This window comes from Poecilia latipinna, unplaced genomic scaffold (genome assembly GCF_001443285.1).
Source record: "Poecilia latipinna isolate Pla-1442-1.1 unplaced genomic scaffold, P_latipinna-1.0 Scaffold647, whole genome shotgun sequence".
Classification (NCBI taxonomy): Eukaryota; Metazoa; Chordata; class Actinopteri; order Cyprinodontiformes; family Poeciliidae; genus Poecilia; species Poecilia latipinna.
In genome coordinates, this window is record NW_015113263.1 from 296,397 (window position 1) to 315,996 (window position 19,600).

The window sequence follows — 19,600 nt, forward strand, 5'->3', positions numbered from 1 at the left end:
ATAATGCTGAGATTACTTTTTAAGATTAGAATTTGTAAAAAATAAACATAAATCTACATATAATTTATGTAAAAGAAAATAAATGTTCTTTTATTTTCATAAAATGATTACACTTTTAATTTGACACTATGGATTTTTGTGTCATGATGATTTAGAGTTGTTTCATGTTTATGACTCATTATAACCTAATTATTTAAAATTTTCTGTTTCTATAAACTTCTAGAAACGTCAAATGTGACTTTTAATCCAAATTGTACTACTTTTTGGTATTTCATAACAAGAACTTTGACTTCACAATTACCTCTTTTTACTTCTAAATTAGGATTATGCCTCCTTATTAGGATTTAGTTTTAATAATTATTTTTGCATTTCATAGTTACATATTTGTTCACAATGGTGACTTATAAACTCATAATGATATTGTTTCATAACCATTACTTTCATTTATTTAGTATTTTTTTATCCAATTACTGTAGTGAAATTTACATTTACATAAGGATATTTTCTTGATGAATTCTGACTTTCTACTTTATAACGATGAATTTCAAAAATATCATAATGACTTCTGAATTTATAATTGTTATCTTTCATATCATCATCACTTTACATTTATGACATCCAAACAAATGAGTTTAAATCTTTTAGTTGTGACTTTTAATCTTGCAACTGTGACATGCAATGTGACAGCTTTTATTTTTAAATGTGTTTCCATGGATACAGGTGTTAAAAAATGCACCTTGTGTATGCACCCTCTGAATTATTTGTGTACTGCTGGATCATTTACCATCACATAGACTCATATCCTGAAAAGCGAAGCGGAGAGGAATTATTTATTAGCGTGTTACATGACTCGGCTGCAGCAGAAAGAAAGAAACCAGCTACTGCTATGGTAATACCTTCGAATGGATCAGAACCTCTGTCATTTTGTAGTCTTAGTTCTCCTGCCTCTTTAGGATCTTTGCTTCTCTTATATTATCAATGCGCCAAGTTGAAAAAGTGTTTTTCAACACTTCAATAGTCAATAAGTGACTATACATATTTATCCAGATATTTTCTGCAGCACTTCTAGATTTTTTTTAGATGTTTATTATGCTAAATTGTCAATATACATTGAAATTTCACTGTTCTTTGTACATAGTTCAGGCAGTATGGAATTTTATGGCATTTGGTAAAAATGTTGATGGAAATCCTCATAGGAGCAACTTCAGTCCTTTCTTAGTCTCAGTTCCTTATATATGACTTTTAGACGACTATCTCCAAACGGGAAGCTCAAATGTATGATCACAGGTTTTGTGTCTGATCTTTTTCTGTAAAATAAGACTTTTTCCCTGCTGTATGTTGTTTGTAAGACCTCCCACTCCTACTTTTTTTCCTAGTACCTCCAGTTTCTGTTAATTTCCACTATTATGAGCTCAGTTCTCTTTGGAATTGTTCTAATAGTGCCGATTATTTTATGCATTTAGAGAAATTTGAATAAATAGCACTCCATTTACTTTCTGCCAGTAGCTAAAGAGATAATGCAAACAAGTTTCAATTTTCTTTTTCACCAAAATTTTTTGTGTGTAAACAAAAAAGTCTCATTCAGTAATGTTCCATTTAGAGGGGACAATTAGAAAACCTGTCTTATGGCTATGACTAAATTTACAACTTAGAATTTCTAAATGAGTCTTAATCTAATATTTTTCACTGCATCTAAATAAAGCTTTCAGTCTATTGAGTATGACTTCAAAACTTCAAACTACAACTTTATGTCTTTTATCTTTGCATTAAAAAAGTAGGCACACTATTGCCCTTTATTTAGACAAGAAACAAGCAGAGAGAGAAAGTAGGGAAGAAATAACAGAACATAACCCCCAACGGATGTCTCAGGACTCACATTTATTTATGATATTACACTCAAACTACAACTTTCTTCTTTATTACAACTTGACTCTAATATTTATGAATTTAAGGCTAATAATTTTGTCTTTTTAAGTTTAATTAAGACTTTAAAGCTCATACTGTTGAACTTCTTATTTCATGATTAATTTCAAAACAATAAGCTTGTGACTATAAACCTCAGCATTATGAAATCTCATAATTACAAAACATATTTATTAGTTTTCTTAAACTCATAATAACCACCACAAAACTCTGGCTTTCAAATTCATAACCAAATAGTATTATCTCGAAATGTTACAGAAACTTTTGTTGTGTGTTAAAGATTTTTTAATCTCATAGTTTTAATCACATTTTTATAGTACTTTAACTTATATTTGTGGGTTTTTTACAAAGTGGCATTAACGGGCTTCCATACCTTTGGGGGTCGCAGGTTTGCTTTTTTTTTTTTTTCGGGACAACGCCCACTAGCAAAGCAAGCCCTTCAGAGGGTTACATCTTTTGTATAGACGATCTCTGCTCTTTGGAACATATCCTCTTTGTTGTTGCGCGTTAGCCAATCCCCACTCGAGTCTAAGAAGCAACACCCACATATTTAGTAAATCTGTCCAATCACAGGCCCGCCTCCAGCCATTTTGTCGGTCGATACTAGTTTGTGGATGGGGGAATCCTGCTGGCCGCTGGCTGGAACCTGTTGCTCCGTAGTTCCGTGTTGTGCAATGGACGGGTGAGTTATCCCACCGACTTCTCTGCTCCTCTTACATTTAGTTTCTGACTGTTTACTTCCATCTCAGACCAGACACACAAACGTGTTGAAAGGTGCTGTAGTTTTCCGCAGAGTATCGGGTTCTGTTGTTTTGAAAAGAAGCTGTCGGAGAAGTTTGTGTTTGTCAAAAAAAAAAAAAAAAAAAACAGGAAACGAAGCTACGTTAGCAGTTAGCCGCAGTGCTAGCCTCTCAACGGGCCATTATCTGGGGGAACAAGTCCCCTTACACTACCCTGCAGCACACTGTCATATATTTACCCAAAGAAAGAAGCTTCATGGCCGCTTTTGTCCAGTTTATATATGGTTTATAAATAATTTGCTGGAGGAGTCTCAAACTTCCAGCTCTCATCTCTACGGTAACGTTGTGTCTCACGCCCACTGCTACTGTTTTATCAGTTTGAGGAAGTGAAAAAACAAATAAAAAGTAACTTACGGGACATAATTCTGAGCCGAATTAGAGAATTATTGCTAAACTACATTTTTAGCTGCTAAACAGTTGTTTATGTGTCTTTTAAGCGTCTAAAGATTCAGAAGTAATTTAAGAGGTTGAGACTTTACATGTAGTTCTGTTTATGAGCCAAAGTTGTAAACGGAAGTAACTTGTATTACTGAAACTAGATTGATTGGTGAATTTTATTGTTTCTTTACTTTTTTGTATTTTTTTAATTGCCCTTTGTTAACGTGTTTAACTTGATAAATGTTTTGTTTAAGCGACAGAAAAATGCTTAAAATAACTCAAAGAATGCCTTGATCCAAAATCAAAGCTACCTTATTAATCCAAAGGAAAATTTGTTTTACATTTTTCCAAAATTTTTTTTGTATTAAAAACTAAATTTTGAACAATATTTAAACATGAGGCAACATTTAGCAAATTGTGAGTTGAGATTTGAAGGACTTTAATTTTAGTTCTAAAAGTATAACTAAACTTAAAATAGTTTAAAGTAGTTTGAGAAATATAATCAGTTTTTAAATGAAATCATTACTAGGACAGAGCTGAACTTCCCCAAGGTGTTTTTGCACACCTTCACATACGGTTTGTTGCATACTTCTGGGTCTAATCATAGGAGTTTTAAGGCATTAATGCCATTTCTTTTTAATAACTTTTTATTTTCCTTAGTTTAAACCTTCTGAGCATTTAGTTTTAGCTCCTCTTGATGTTTTGCTGTATTACCAGTCCAGCCTGTTAGCGAACCCATAAACCCCTGAAGGTGCCACCAGGTGACTCTTCTGTTGCTGGAGAATATTCTTCGTCAGGAGTCATCATCACGCCCTGCGGGGTCTTCAGGCCGACCAGCCGGTTTCTCACTCATCCTACGTAGCTCTGAAAAGATCACACACCTCTGGTAAAGTGCCATGTGTGACGTGACGTTTAAAATCGTTTTCCAAATTCTCCACGTTATCTGTTTTGGAGAGTAAATGTAAAAAAATAAAAATAAAGTTATCATAGCAACCTGGATGTGTTTACATCCTAATATTATCACCGTATGAAAGCAGCTGAAGTTACGTTCAAGATGGATGACGCTATGATCTAAAATGTTAGTGACCTTTGACCTAAAACCAGGAGGTCGCTATGTTGGAAGTGGAAGATTAAACCCAAAACTTCATGCGTGGAAAATTTATCAATCAGTCAAGGTTATTTGTGCAGCACATTTCAGCAACAAGACAGTTCAAAGTGCTTTACATCATAAAAACACAAAAATAAAAAGTCATAAAAACTAAATAGTCACTCATTTGAGAACAAACTTTACATTTTGTCAAAAATTATCAATACACATCAACTATGTTGGTCAATGTTTCATTTATTATGGTACAGAAGCAGCAAACGGTGGGTTTTAGCCTTGATTTAAAGCCACTGGTGGTCCGCGGGCGCCCCCTGGTGGACAACAGGATACTGCATGTAGACGTCGCTTTATTTTCTGTGACGTCAGCTCGAAGTGCAACGCTACAGCTAGCTTAGCAAAGGCTTGTTTTGAAAAATAATAATGGATTAGTGGCTTAAAACTGTCACTGAAAATTAAAACTGAAGATAGCGATGGAAAGAAAACAACAGGAATATTAATAATATATACAATATTTGTGTGATCGAAGGAAACCAAGTCAAACCTGCTGAGATTATTTGTCGTTCAAGAGCAAAACGATTCTTTTGAAAGACTCTAAAGAATCGTTCTTAGTAAGAACGGTTCTTTTTTTACCACTTTGCTTGCTTATGACGCTCTTCTTGATTGCCAACAGGTGTTATTTTTATTTAATTAAAAATTATTTAATCACCAAATAAACCCAATAGATAGAAATGGGTGAATAATTTTTATATTTAATAGCGCAGAAGAAGATTTTGTTTCTGCCAAGGCAACTCAAGTCTACTTTTCTTTTATTTAGCTTCCAAGTTACAAATGGGCCTAAAATGATATTAATGTGCACACTTAGCAGTGAAGAACAACTTCTTTTTTTGTTTTCATATGTTTGACATCATTCAACCCAAATTTGACTTTTTCACGCCAGTCTGAACTAGGACTGCACTGATTGCAGTTTCTGGGCGATTACCAATCTTTAAGGAGTCTGACCTGCCAATTTTTATCCAGTACCATTTTTTTTTTTTTTTTTTTTACATAAAACTCAAATCTCAACAAGATGGAAATAAACATTGGTTACTAATACTGGCTAAGACTGATTCAGCTTTGTCAAAAAATGAGTAAAGTCAGCTGATACAATATTAGTTCTGGTGTGTCTTGCGTATTGTTTTATTGTGTATAACTTCAGTTGAACCACGTGGATTTATTTCAGTCTAATTCTTTTAGCATTGTGGCGCTTTTTCAGACTTCTCAGAGCCGCTGTCTTTTCTGTGTGAATCATCGTCTTCTCTCATTTCTTTTGCAAAGATTTATTTTATGAGAATTACTGAAGCTTTTTCACACATCCAGAAACTCAAATGTTCGATCGATTTTTCCTGTCTGTGTCCACAGAAAGCTTGTTTTGTATTTATTGTGGCGTAGTGAGACCTCTCTGTCTGCTGTAGGTTTACTTCAGGATTTTGTTGGTAATTTTGTTTAATTGCCTGGTTCAGGAAAAGTTTTGACACATTTTCCTGAACCAGTAGGAGTAAAGAACCAGGCTCCTAAAAGCTGTTGGACGTGTTGCGGTTCGCTTCAGAAGTTCGTTTAAAGCATTTTGGTCGACATCAGGCTGTATTTGGTTGACTTTTGGAGAAAACGGTTTGTTAACCAAAGCAGATTTAACAGGAACAAAACTTCTGCTGTGATCAAACACACATTCATTATTTGCATTTTATCATTTCCTGCTGCAAATATCACCTGACGACACGCAGGAGTTTATGTTTCTGTAAGAAAGAGGATCAACAAACTGTCCAGGCTCCCGACATTCAAACTCTGTGCTTTTATTTCCAGACTTTTAAAACACTACATTTAGTCAAGCTTGTGTTTTTACACAAAACTGTGCATATTTTTCACAAATGTAGTGTTTTATCAAAGTTTGAGAAATCCTTAATCTCCATGGCAACCATTCAGTTTCTAAAACACCTTGGTGGATGTAGCCCCGCCTTTAAGGCTCAGCTCCTCCCACATTCAGCTCCTTCAGACTAGCCAGCAGCAATTGGCAAACAGCTGAGCTCATTGTAGGAGCTACTGCCCAGAGCAGCGCTGGGAAAAACATTAAAGGGGTAATAGAGGAGCCATGTTGGAACGACTTCCTGGAGGTGGAGCTTCAGAAAGAGCAGGAGATTTTAAAGAGACAAGAGACCTAATTTCAAGGTGTTAAATCAGGAAGTCAAATTTCTAAAGTCATATTTGATACGTAAAGTACTTCATAATTGAAGTTAATATGCTTTAAAATGGGACAATGTGCCTGGGAAACGCATAACTAAGAATTTTGGAAAACAAAACATTATCATCAGCATAGAGTGTAATCTTCTCAGTGAAATTACAATTGGCCAATATAAATGAATTAAAGATCATTTAGTACCGTTTAACCCTCATCATCAGATTGTTGTTTCTGAGTTTTAAAAAGAGAAGGCATTTTCCAGAGTGTTAACTCACAAAGTAAAATTTATTCTAAGGGATATTTAGCATTTTTATAACAACTGACGTTAACATAATTACTTGATTTGTGCTATAAAGTGGAACAATTTGCCTGGAAAACGCATAAAATTGGCCCTTTAAATATGATCAGTGTTTTAACTTGTCAGTGGTAAAGTTTGATGTAATGCAGCTTTAGTGGCTTCAGTTCTGACCCACATTGTTACACTTTGGCTGATTAATTCCAGTCTAAAACACGATTATTTTAAAATTAATTCGCAGTTTTTTGTTTTGAGTTTGGTTCCGGCTGTAGAAACGGTTCTGATTTAGTATTTAGTGTGAATCATGATTTTAGAGCAGAGCGACCCAGAAGCAGTTAATAATAATAATAATATTAATTGTTGGTGGTGCAGCGGCTCTGCTTGGGCTCACCTGCCATCTCTGCTGGGCTCCTCTCCGTCTCCTCCTGCCTCTCCGCTCGTGCCGTCTCTTTAACCTCGACCATTTTCTGTCTTTTTATTTATTTTCTTTTTGCTGTTTGAGTTTTTCTCCCTGCTGCTTCTAACATGCTTTCTTTTCTTCACAGCAGTGTCCACCACGATATAACAGTTGGTACTAAGGTAGGCACCTCTGCTTCTTCCTCCTGCTTTCCGTCCTCGCCGCTGGTTTGTTGCTCTGTTTGCTCTCATTCCAGTTTGAGGATTCATCTTTAAGCTTTCTGTGGTTCTAATTGATCATTAACTGCAAAATAAATCTGGTAAATCACTGTTTTCGATGATGACGGAGTAGAAATCACGGTTCAACACATTTGAGTTCCTAAAATTTACCCAGATTCCTTCTTGTTTCCTGATTTTTCTGGTTTGCAAGCGAAGAAATCGGATCCCCATGATCTCTATAAATGATTACACTGCAAAAACTCTTACCAAGTATTTTGGTCCAGTTTCTAGTGCAAATGCCTTAGTAGACTTAGCTTTTTTTTAAAATTAAGATAGAGTCCAAACTTTTTTCCTCTGAGGCCAAAACTGGCAAATTTAAGGTACTCATTGGCCAAAAAAATAATTTAAGCTCATTTTTGCATTTCATAATATAGTGATTTTGTTTTACCTGTTACATCTATAAATCCTCAGATCCAAAGTAAAAAGAAAAACTGATCATTTTACTTTTTTTTCAGGGTTGTCGGTAATTGTTTTGTTGACCAAAGTTTTATCTTGCTTGAAACAATCAAAATTATTTCACAGGCCAAAATAGTAAAAACGTCAGTTATTTAACATCTTATCTTTTAACACGATAAGAAATGTTTAACAGTAGCAGTTCAAGAGATCTGTTGTGATAATTACTGTTTAATTTGCTGTTGTCACGTTGAGCCACCAGCAGCCATCCTGGAGGTTGTTTCTCGTTGTGTGAACAGCGATAGGCCGGTTTATCACATCTCTAAGGAATGCAGTAATTGGACAGTAAAACTGGAAGATACCAGAGCGTGTTGGAGCATTTACAGCCGACGATCCGCTGAAGACAGACGAGTCTTCACGGCGTGACTTTTTTATTTTTAACTGAGGAAATATTTAGGTTTGTGATCGCTCCAGCGATTTGTTTCTGCTGTGTTTGGTGTGACTGTTTAAATGGATTGCTCTGCAGCCTGCTGTGCATCTCAGAAAGTGTTTCTGTTCAAGGTGGGAGCAGGAAGTTGTGGATTTACTGTCAGGATTTCCACAGGTCACCTCATACCTTCATACTGCTTAGCTGTCCAAAAATAACCAGCACAACACCTTAAATCCAGCGCTGCAGTGGTTAAATGCAGCAATGCTTTATTACCTGGATTGAACGATATGTTTTATGGCGTCACATTCCTGCCAAAAACCCTGAGGAATCACAACAACACATTTATTAAAGGGGCGGCATCATGTGAAATTTCCATCCTGTTATGTTATTTCCTTTGATTATTTCATGTTTGAGAAATCCTTTAATCTCCATTGCAACCATTCAGCTGTGCAAAACGCCTGAGTGGACCTAGCCCCGCCTTCGAGGTGCAGCTCCTCCCCCACTCAGCTCCTTCAGACTAGCCAGCAGCAATTAGCAAACCGCTGCTGAGCTCGTTATAGGAGCTGCTGCTCAGAGCAATGCTGGTAAAAATGTTAAAGGGTTAATGGACGAGCCATGTTGGCATGACTTCCTGGAGGCGGAGCTTCAGAAAGAGCAGGAGCTTCTTAAAGTGACAGAGGCCTGATTTCAAGGCGTTATATCCATCCATCCATCCATCCATTTTCTTTACACCCTTGTCCCTTAGTGGGGTCGGGAGGGGTGCTGGTGCCTATCTCCAGCTAACGTTCCGGGCAAGAAGGCGTTGTATCAAAAAGTCAAATTTCTCCTAAGTTGTATTTGATGTGTTTACAAACTGAAAATGGTGGAAATTTGTATTTTTTATGCTTAAATGGAGAGAATAAATAAAAGGTAATGCCTCTTAAAGTTGAACAATATGGCTGAAATATTTATCACGATATAAACATTTCATATCAGTCGATATTGATAATTAGTTTTTTGCTTTAAATATCTGAAATGCTACCAAACCTTTCCTGTTTTATGCAGTTTATAGTCCACTGTTTTTTTTTATTTTTAAACAGTTATGAGGGACGGTGGAGAAACAAACTACTGCTGCGTAAGTTACTCAGCAGGTTGTTGCTAGGCAACCAAATACTGAATGAGTTTGTTGACGCCACCAGTCTAGCTTAGTTTCCTCTGCATACATCCCCCAGAATGCAGTGCGTTCTGAATCAGACGTATTATCCTGATATTAACATATTGTCTCAGTGTATTTTATTATTGATTTATTATCCTGCTGTAACATTTTTTTCCCCAAATTGTCCCAATTGAGTGAAAATGGAACCGTACTTTTACTTTCAATGAGACGTTTAGTTTTTAGCTGGTTTTGTGTTTAGTGCTGGTCGCTTATTGTTTAGCGGTAAAGCTTTTTGATATTTTAAAAACGTTGTTAGCATGTGTTCAGTCCTGCCGTGCTGTGGTTCCTGAACGCGGCGTTGATCAGGAGAAACGGTAATATCTGAGGGGATCAGAGAGCAGGAAGTGATGCGACGAGCAGGGGCGGCGTCCTCTACGGTTTCCTCCTCTGGCCTCGGCCGAGTAACTTGAAGCCAGGCTGAGTGCTAACACCTGGGACTGGAACCGCCCCAGATAATCCACAGAAAGGCTTCAGGAATTCACAGATTCCCAACAGATCTGTGAATGTCGGGAATAATCCCAGATAAACTCTGATGTTGGGAAGAAAACTGGTAAAATGTTCCAATCGACATTTCTTTCCAGGTGATTAGTTTGATGAATGGTAAAGGAGCCAGCAGGGTGGAGTCGTGTTCAGACAGGCCTACATTTAGGATAAAAACATCTGAGAGTGTTTGGGAAAGCCTGCAGCGATTCCTCATCTGGTTCAATGAGTTTCTTTTTAGATGATTTCTGTGAATCTGGTGACTAACCTGATTCAAGATGCATTACCTTTTCCATAGTTTATAAGTTGGATGTCTTACTACACGTGGTTCTGTTTGCTGTGAAATAAGAACGTTTATTAAAATACAGATACTCTGTGTTGCACCTAAAATGGTCCCTTGAAAGAAGGCTTTAATTGGTGGGTAATATTTGCCTGAAATAAAGACAAAGGAGTCTGTCTGCATAAAGCACCTGGTCAGATTTGTATATTTCATGAATTGGAGTTGAGGGTCACAAAATGAATCGGTCCAGTGACCAGAAATGACTCCCGGGCCGCACTTTGGACACTTATCTACAACAGTGGTGTCCAAGGTGGGTTCTGGAGGCCCGGCATCCTGCATGTTTTACTCTCGCCCTGGTTTTACACACCTGCATCAAATGATGTTCGTTAGAGACCTAAGGAGAACATCGACTTGCTGAGGAGGTTGTTATGGCCACTGGGGAGAGAACTAAAACATGCAGGATGCCGGCCCTCCAGGACCCACTTTGGACAGTTATCATCTACAATGTAGTTTACTGTGAAATGAGATTTAGGACTAATTCACGGCAGCCTGGTTCGGTCCGCTTTAATCCGACTCCAGTCCAGTTCAGAAAGTCCAGTTCATTTGTGGAAGTTTGAACTCTGCTCCACCTCCAAACCTCAGTCTGGGTTCAGTTGAAGTGAACTCTGGTGCAGTTAGAATGTGAATGCCAAGCGGACTGGAGACCGCTTCAAAATCAGGAAGTGGACTACAGTGCAGGGCATTCTGGGTAAATACAACCAGAACAAACACGCTAGGTTAGCGCTAGCAGGAGAAATGGCTTTGTCGTTAACAAAAGACTGAAGAGAAATCCTTGACGCCACTCCATTTTTCTTTACATTTAGTGAAGAAGGAAGTTGTGCTTAGTGTCGTCTTCTGTGTTGTTTCCTTCAGTGGTTTTGGTGCAGCACCCCTACAGGCCAGGAGGAGAACAAGTTGTTCAGAAGGTTTGGTTGGTTTGACTCGGAGCAGAGAAAGAACCACAGCAGCTGGAGATGGAGCAGATAATTCATCTTTGGTCACCAATCAAACCAAATCTACTGAACTATTACGAGGGAAAATGGCCTTTAAGAAAGATGGATTCTTAAATTCAGAAATTTTCATTAATCTGTACAGGAACCAGTTTAATTCAGAAACATGCAGCTTTATCTGGAAGCAGCAGAGGAGGGCAGAGTGGCCAAACGTTTTACTCAAGTAAGAGCAGTGATACTTCATAATAAAATAACTCAAGTAAAAAGTACAGCATAGTAAGGATGCTCCTAAAAGTACATTTTTTCAAAAAGGTTACTCAGGTAAATGTAACTAGTTGCACAACTCTGGGAAACATCTTCAGATCAGCTCTGAAGATGCTGATCTCCTCATATTTCATTTAAACCGGAAACAATTCCTGAGCTTCAGTTTTCTATTATCATTTCCATCAACACCGAGTTATTTTCAATCCCTCGGTGATGCGGAGCAACCAGCCGCATCATCAGTGATGTCATCAGAAGGAGCAGCGCGGCGGTTCGGTCGTTTCATGGCGGCCGCTGAGCGGAGCGCGGCTCCTTTGTCCGGCCGTCGCTCTGCAGCTGGCGGCCGGAGATGGAGACGGAGATAGAGACTCAGCGGAGACAGGCGCTCGGGTTTCTGCTGCTTTTATTATTCATGGGAGGATCGGTAAGCAGATCCCAGCAGCTTTATACAGGTAGAAAGAAAAAGCCAGAAACCTTTAGCTTCCTGCAGAGATGAAACGATGAGGCAGCAAAACTGGAAGCAGAGAAATGTAGCATAGTGCTGAAAACCATCCTTCATTTTATCTCCTTCCAAACAGCAAACGACCCCAAAAATAAAAAAAGTCCAGATCAATAATAGTTCTTCATACTTTTTGAGCATTGATGTGTGTTCCCATCAACACGCAAAGCAATCCCAGCAATCAATCCATGGCTTCCAGACCAACAAACAATCTCGACCAATGTGAGAGAAAAGATCCATGAACAAAATGGCGGCTGTGAGGCTCAACCCGTATAACGCGGAGAAGGAAAATATGACAGACAACGTGGACAGTCTGCCTCCAAATTCATACTACGATAAAACTACCTGGTGAACATGAAGCGTGCGTCCGACCTGGAGGAGCTTCACATACAATCAGTGCCTAAGCTGCTTTTAAAGGACAAACGACTCTTTGGGTGAATAAAAATGTTTAGTGACTGGCAGAATAAGTACATCTGGTAACAAACATGTAGGCTACATGTCTGTCTTAGCTTGCAGCTAAAAGCTACATTAGCTAAGCTGATTCTGCTGATGCCAGCGATATTTATCTTAGTATTTCACGGTGGTGGGTAAAGTGCTCCCGCCTACCAAGATGGCGCGCACCACGTCCGGTTCAGACCTGTTGGGAGCTATGTATTAAAGTGCAAAAAAATTCATAGAAAAAAACATTTTATGGTTGCCTTTTTTATGTGTTATAGTCATTAGGTGTTTATGTATAGTTTAATGTCTACTAATAGCATAATTACCTCATCATATGTTCAAGTTTCTTTTTAACTTAAACATTTACCTGAGGTTACCTGAGTTTTTTGCTTTTTTTTATTGGTAAATCTTAAGTGAAACCTTCACTCTGGGTTTGTTGAGAAACACTCTGGTTGAGTTGGAGTCCTTCAGCCGGAGATGAGGACGGTTCAGTCTGCTGAATGAGACTCTGCCTGTTTGTCAGCATCTGTTTTGTAATGAACTGGTTCAGGAATTTACCCCCCGGCGCCCTCTGCTGGTGGGGCGGCAGCCAGAGGCCGCAGGTGATGTTTGGGCGATGTGATCGGTTTCTAATGTTCCTGCCGGTTTGATTCAAATTCATCCGCATTTGCGTCTGTGGGGCGCCATCTGCTGGTAGAAGTGTGTCACTGCAACACTGGCCCTGAGAACGACTCTAACTCTATGAATGTAATGATGGGTTTCTGCCCAACAGACTCTTGTACAGGAGGAAAACTTGTTAGCACATCTGTGATTTCCTACTTCTTTAATTCAGAAAGTTTTTTCTTTTTTACTGTTTGCATAATTAAAACTTTAACGTTTTGATATTAAATATGATCAATTTTATGTTTATTTCCAGAGAGGATCTGACGAGCTTTTCTCCAGCGTTTCCAACGGCCCGTATATCATGAGCACCACAGGTCAGAAATTCACATAAGTTACCCAAAGTTTTCATTGTTTTTGTATCAATTTTTAAATTTTGGTTAAATATGATCATCTGTGATATTTTGCATTATGATTTCTTTCACACAAGAATGATTTCAAGTTTAAAATGTTTTAACATTTTTGTAACATTGAAACATTTTTAACATTGGAAAAATGTACAACAGCAATAAAACACTAAGATCTATTCTATAAAAGTTTATCCTCCAATATCAAAGTTTTTTGTGTAACGGCTGGATTGTGTTTTAACTGTTTCTAGAAAAGATTTAGACTTGTTGCAGGGTAACGTCCTGCCCCCTCCTCCCAGACGGAGGGCAAAAAGCGGATCGCTAACAATGACTAGCATTGGTTTTAGCTGTCAAGTCTCTGACAGATCATCAGTAGAGCAGGTGATTAAATTAGCTAATCTACCACCGCGGCGGTAGCTTAGCTAATAGCAGTGGTAGCTAATTCACCACCACGGTGGTTTTATGATTCACTTATTAATCATAAAACAAACATCAAGCCTGAAAACATGAAACTGTACCCGACTGAATGTTTTGATCTTTGTGTTTTTTGGGTGTTGAATCTTGAAACATAAAGTGTTGTCGTTGTCAGTTGCTATGGCAACGGGTCTGTGTGTAGCGTAGCTGACACAAAGGGCGAGAAAAAAGAACGTGAGTTGTTGTTCAGTGGTTTCTCTGCCATATTTTCCCTTTGCTGTGGCTACTGCTTTAATGATACCTCCGTCTTTTTGCCCTGCGGCGTTGTGTCCGAATGTTAACAATAACATGCAGGAGGTCAATAACAGGAAAACGACCTCACCACTTAGTGGCTGAACGTTCTCATGTTTTACTCCTGCAGCCAATGGCAACGACAGCAAGAAGTTCAAAGGTGACATAAGAGGCCCCAGCCTGCCATCGCGGGTCATCCACATCCGCAAGCTTCCCAGCGACATCACAGAGGCCGAGGTCATCAGCCTGGGCCTGCCGTTCGGCGACGTCACCAACCTGCTGATGCTGAAAGCCAAGAACCAGGTATAGGCCGTCGCCATGACGCCCAGAACGGCCAATCATGGAAACTGAAGGCTTTATATCGTCTCTGTATCTCTATCTGTGTGTTTCAAATCCATTTGGTTTGGATAAAAGTGGATACGAATCGGACTAGTTTGTCCCAGTGGTTTGGATTCTGCATGAGGGAAACAGAAACAAACTGGTTAAAATGGCTGTTTTTATGGAACAATTTCATTAAAAAAAATGTTTTTCACTGGTTTACTTAAAATTTATACAAAATTAAGGTTTACGACACTTTATTTTAAAGTCAGGAATTTGTGTTTTCTCAACATTTGATCCAAGCTAAAAAAAACAACAACAACCTTTACCTTCGTGCTAACAGCAGGCCTTAAAGCTGCAGGTAGCTTTTATTAAAAACAATTCACATATTTGTTGTGACAGTTTGGTATGAGACATGCAGTCTGTGAAAGGCTCTTCTGCCTTCAAGAAACTAACCCAGAGCTAGGACTAGCATAGCCACTGACGACGGTGAATAAACTGTTTTCCTGTAACAGCCATTTTCACATTTTTCAATGCATACACAGCGTTGATTGACAGCGCTAAGACCCGCCTCCTGGCTCCTATTGGTTGCTTTTGGTTCTTTTCTTCAGAAGGCAGTAGCGGTTCTGGGAGGAGATTGATCTTTTTTTAGATTATCTGTCTCACGACAAACATGGTGGCATTTTTAACAAACATGTAAAAAAATATATTTATTAAAAAGTGACACTCTGCAGCTTTAAGCTCCTGGATTTGAGTTGTTGAAACCTGCAGAAGCCCTGACTGTTTGTCTGCTTCGTGTCGCCTGTCAGGCCTTCTTGGAGATGAACTCGGAGGAAGCGGCTCAGAACATGGTGGGTTATTACTCCACTATGATGCCCGTCATCCGACACCAACCCGTCTACCTGCAGTTCTCCAACCATAAGGAGTTAAAAACGGACAACTCCCCCAACCAGGAGGTAACTCCCGCTTTGTCTGCAGTCTGCTGGCCACCTGGTGGCTCCTGTTGGCCCCCGGTGGCCAGCATTGGCCCCGTTAACCGCTCTCTCTCTCTCTCTGCCAGAGGGCCCAGGCGGCTCTGAGGGCCCTCAGCTCCTCCCATGTGGACACGCTGATGGCAGCTCCCAGCTCGGTGCTGCGGGTGGTGGTGGAGAACCTGCTCTATCCGGTCACCTTGGACGCCCTCTGCCAGGTGAGAATGTTGTTTTCACCTTTACACCTGGAGAGAAACAATTAGCTTCAGTTATTGCAGGTGGAAACTAAAGATCAGGCTGAAATCTGGGTTTGAACCTTCAGAGTCACATAAACACAGTTACAAAGTCAGCCTTCTACAACATGTCCATTTTGATTAATTACATATAACCTAGTATGAATATTCATGGCTGTTTTTAATCAAGGTTAATTACATCCATTTATATTTATATTGTGCTAATTGCGCTTAAGTAGATTTTAATGCGTTAAAAAATTTTTACAGTTGGGTTTTTTAATTATTGTTTTTTGTTTGTTTTTTCCCTTTTTATTGTGTTTCTGGTACAACCATAAATCTGACGCATGAGCAACACCTGTAAACGTCGTCGATGGACGACGGGGTCGCTCAGCGATCTCATTGGACACTGGAAAATACTGTCGCTTTGTCCAAGTTGTGCTAAAAGGAGTTAACTAAAGTAGTATCTCAATGCTAACATGAAGCAGCTAATGCTAATGTCGGCGACCACAGTCAGTTTTTCTAGAGAATCTCATGAAAGATCAGGACTTCCTGAATCACTTTGATCCAATCTGACTGTTTAAGAGCCTCAATAACAGATTAAAAACTGTAAATATCTTTGTTTTTGAGCCTGTACGTTTATTTATTTAATAATTTGGCAGTAAAAAAGCGATTTGAATTGAAAATGTTGATAGTTTTTGATGGTATATCAATTGTTGGCGCTGTGTTGAAATGATTCAAAGAACTAAATGGGAACCTGTCTTTAAAATCCTGCTGGTTGAACTTTGAAAGGTAAAACCCTTTAAACTTTTATCTGAAATCGTGTCTCTGCTCCTGTTTGACCCTCAGATCTTCTCAAAGTTCGGCACCGTGCTGCGGATCATCATCTTCACCAAGAACAACCAGTTCCAGGCGCTGCTGCAGTTTTCAGACGGCTCATCTGCCCAGGCAGCCAAACTGGTAACCAGTGCTGCTCCCAGCTCCCAGTGCTGCGGCGGGGCGGCTCCCTGACGGTTCTGTTGTGTTCCAGACTCTGGATGGACAGAACATCTACAACGGCTGCTGCACTCTAAGGATCAGCTTCTCCAAACTCACCAGCCTCAACGTCAAATACAACAACGAGAAGAGCCGGGACTTCACCCGGCCGGACCTGCCGTCCGGAGACAGCCAGCCCACCCTGGAGCACCATGCCATGGCCGCCGCCTTCGGTAAGGACGGCCAACACGCCGCCACGTGAAGTCTGCTGCTACAGCAGGGCTTTGCAAAGGGGGCAAGTTCACAAAAATAAAGTATCTACAAAGATTTACCCTACCTGTTCATCCCTCCAGCCACAGGGGGCGCCATCTTTAGACTGCTGACTGTCAGCGGCTGAAGCCTTTTACATCCTAAAACTCAATGAGACTCAATGGGGAGTTAAATAATTCAGTCCATCGGCTACAAAGCATGACTGTTTTTGTAACAAAATCATTCTTAGATATTCAGCTTCCAGTCGGCTCAGTTCTTTCAGAACGAGGCGTTTTTGGGCCTCCAGTCTCTTTAAATCCTGATGAGCTGCTGCTGGCCACGCCCCCCACTCACACACCAAAATGATGCCCAATTACAACCCGGCTTTAGAGCAACAGGGACACAAACGGTAGCACAAAAACCTGCACAATGTGAATTTTGAATAATAATTCAAATTTCCTTATTAATTCGGTTAAAATGTCATCGACTCATTTATTTATTTATTTTATGGTGTTTGATACATTTGGAAATGTTAATGTTTGGAGTGTAATTGGTGAAATAAATGCCTGTTATGCCTGGGCTTATTATTGAATGTATTTTGAATAAAGGACATGATGTCTGTTACTTATAAGTACTGAATTATTGAACAAGCTACTTAGTAATTAATGCAAAACGTAATTATGAATTTAATCCTGTGATGTCTGGATGAAAGCTTTCTAGTAACTATGTGTGTGATTTAGCTGCTGATTGTTAGCTGGTTGCTGATTTGCTTTGCCAACTTTGAAAATCTCTGATCAGAAACAGATTTTAAAAGAAGTTTCAGAGAAACAGGAAGTAGAATCGGCCTCAGATCCTCCAAACGCAGAACGCTTCTGTTTCCTCTCTGCAGCTCCAGGAATCATCTCTGCGGCGCCGTACGCCGGAGCGACGCACGGCTTTCCACCGGCGTTCGCGATCCAGCCAGCAAGTGAGTTTCACCTGAGGAGCTGCAGCCAATCAGAGGCCAGCGTTACAGACACTGTACCGGGAATGTTTCATCAAATATTCAACCCTAAAAATGTTTGATGCTGAATTTCTGCTGATGGTCTTTGTTTATTTGATGAAGAAGTGAAAGTATTAATTCGGAGGTTATTGAAGCGGCTCCTTTTCCTCTTCTAAACCGATTTCGCCACTCATGATGTCGATTTGTCCCAAAACGGTTTTTCCTCCCCTGCTGTGAAGCAACACCTGGTGTGATAATCGTGGTTTTATTCAGGTTGTCTTGGTGTGTTTCGCTCTCCCAGTGTCCTCCGCCTACCCGGGCCTGACGGTGCCGGCTCTCCCCGGAGCGCTGGCCTCCCTGGCCCTCCCTGCCACCGCCAGGCTGGGCTTCCCTTCCATCCCCGCCGGACACTCGGTCCTGCTGGTCAGCAACCTGAACCCTGAGGTGAGCGGCGCCGGCGCTGACGGGCAGCACTCACCCGCTTTCACCCCAAACTGCTGAAAATATCTGATCAAAATGTCTGAAATCCCAGAGCTGAGTGGGGAATCCCGAACTCCTGCCTCTGAAACACACACACTTCCTCTGAGGTTTTTAGCTCTGACTTCCTGTTGTGACATCATCACCCCTCCCCGCACCTGCATCCTTACACAGACACACACCTGATGTTTGAAATGATCTTATTTTACCTGAGTGAAGTCGCCCCCACCTTCTTCAAGTCTAACAAAATGGTGCGAAGCGTTTGTGCAGCAAAAATTTAGTTTGTTTAAGATATTAAGTTTCCAGAGGTCATCAGAGGTCAACCACAGAGGTCATCAGAGGTCATCAGAGATTAGGTTTGTGCAGCAGTAATTTTTTGTGCTGCTTTTGTTTTGATGATACTGTTGATGACCTCTGGAAACATTTTTTTAGTGTCTTTGAAATGTCAGAGGCACAAACTAAAATTTGACTCCATTTTATCAGATTTGAAGAAGGTTGGAGGTTGAGCTTCACTCAGGCTTTTATTTTGACATTATCTAACCCCATCCTCTCCAAAGGTAATTTATCCTTCTGATTGACCCCTCACCTGTCTTTTTGTTTGTTTTCTCTCTTCCCCTTTTAATTTGTTGCCATGGAAACGCCTCGGACCCTCCACCTGTCCTGCCCTCCCACCTTTACCTGTCCTGTCCCTCCGCTGCCTTCTCTGCTGTCTTTAAAGAGAGTTACGCCCCACTGCCTCTTTATTCTCTTCGGTATGTTGTCACTAGCTTCTTATTTTTGAATTATCAGTACCACCTGGATGTTCTGGTTTTTGTCTTGAATTTCTGTTTGTTTTATTTTGGTTTGTTTCTTGATTCATGATAAATGAGTGTCTGCTTGTTTTGTTCGACCTTTTGAGTTGATTTGAGTTTATCTGCAATACGTGGAGCTTTTCCTCAGATGTTTGATGCTCCTTTCAGGTTTAAATATTTGGCCTCAGTAATTCAGTTGGAAGTTGGCAAAATCTCAGAAATAGTTTAAACTTCTTTCATGTTTTGAGTATTTTTGTCTTTTAATATACACAATAAACAGATAAACACATTTTATGAATAAACCAGAATACATGAGGAAATGTCCATAATGTGCTACCATATTAGAAAATGTGTACATTAGCTAACCTCAGTAAGACTGAGCTTTATTTTGAAAATACAGTGGAATCATTTTTCATGGATAATTATGACTTTTGTTGAAAGCCCATCTTGTCTCTTATTCCTGTTTTACTTCCATTAGTTATTCAAAACCCAAACATACAAAGACTGGGGCTTTTATTCTGAAGAAAACCTTTTTCTGTTTG

The 19,600-nt window shown here is 39.6% G+C and overlaps 1 protein-coding gene and 1 long non-coding RNA gene across 6 annotated transcripts; both read left to right on the forward strand.

Annotated features, from left to right (window-relative positions):
* Nucleotides 1-755: 755 nt before the first annotated feature.
* On the forward strand, nt 756-19,293 carry LOC106954349 (polypyrimidine tract-binding protein 1-like). 5 transcript variants are annotated; one of them, XM_015043773.1, is made up of 11 exons: nt 756-889; nt 7,259-7,292; nt 13,270-13,330; nt 14,196-14,368; nt 15,193-15,339; nt 15,444-15,572; nt 16,434-16,544; nt 16,615-16,792; nt 17,698-17,775; nt 18,092-18,234; nt 18,986-19,292. In XM_015043773.1, exons 1-11 carry the CDS (start codon nt 846-848, stop codon nt 19,046-19,048), a joined length of 1,161 nt encoding a protein of 386 aa, XP_014899259.1. In that variant the 5' UTR covers nt 756-845; the 3' UTR covers nt 19,049-19,292. The 5 variants fall into 5 exon arrangements, with proteins under 5 accessions (XP_014899259.1, XP_014899260.1, XP_014899257.1 ...); XM_015043774.1 differs by having other exon boundaries at nt 7,262-7,292; XM_015043771.1 differs by lacking the exon at nt 756-889 and adding an exon at nt 2,527-2,605 and having other exon boundaries at nt 18,986-19,291.
* LOC106954351 (uncharacterized) lies at nt 18,508-18,979 on the forward strand. Its single transcript, XR_001426342.1, has 3 exons — nt 18,508-18,518; nt 18,567-18,575; nt 18,619-18,979. It is a non-coding gene; the product is annotated as an uncharacterized LOC106954351 (long non-coding RNA).
* Nucleotides 19,294-19,600: the final 307 nt, after the last annotated feature.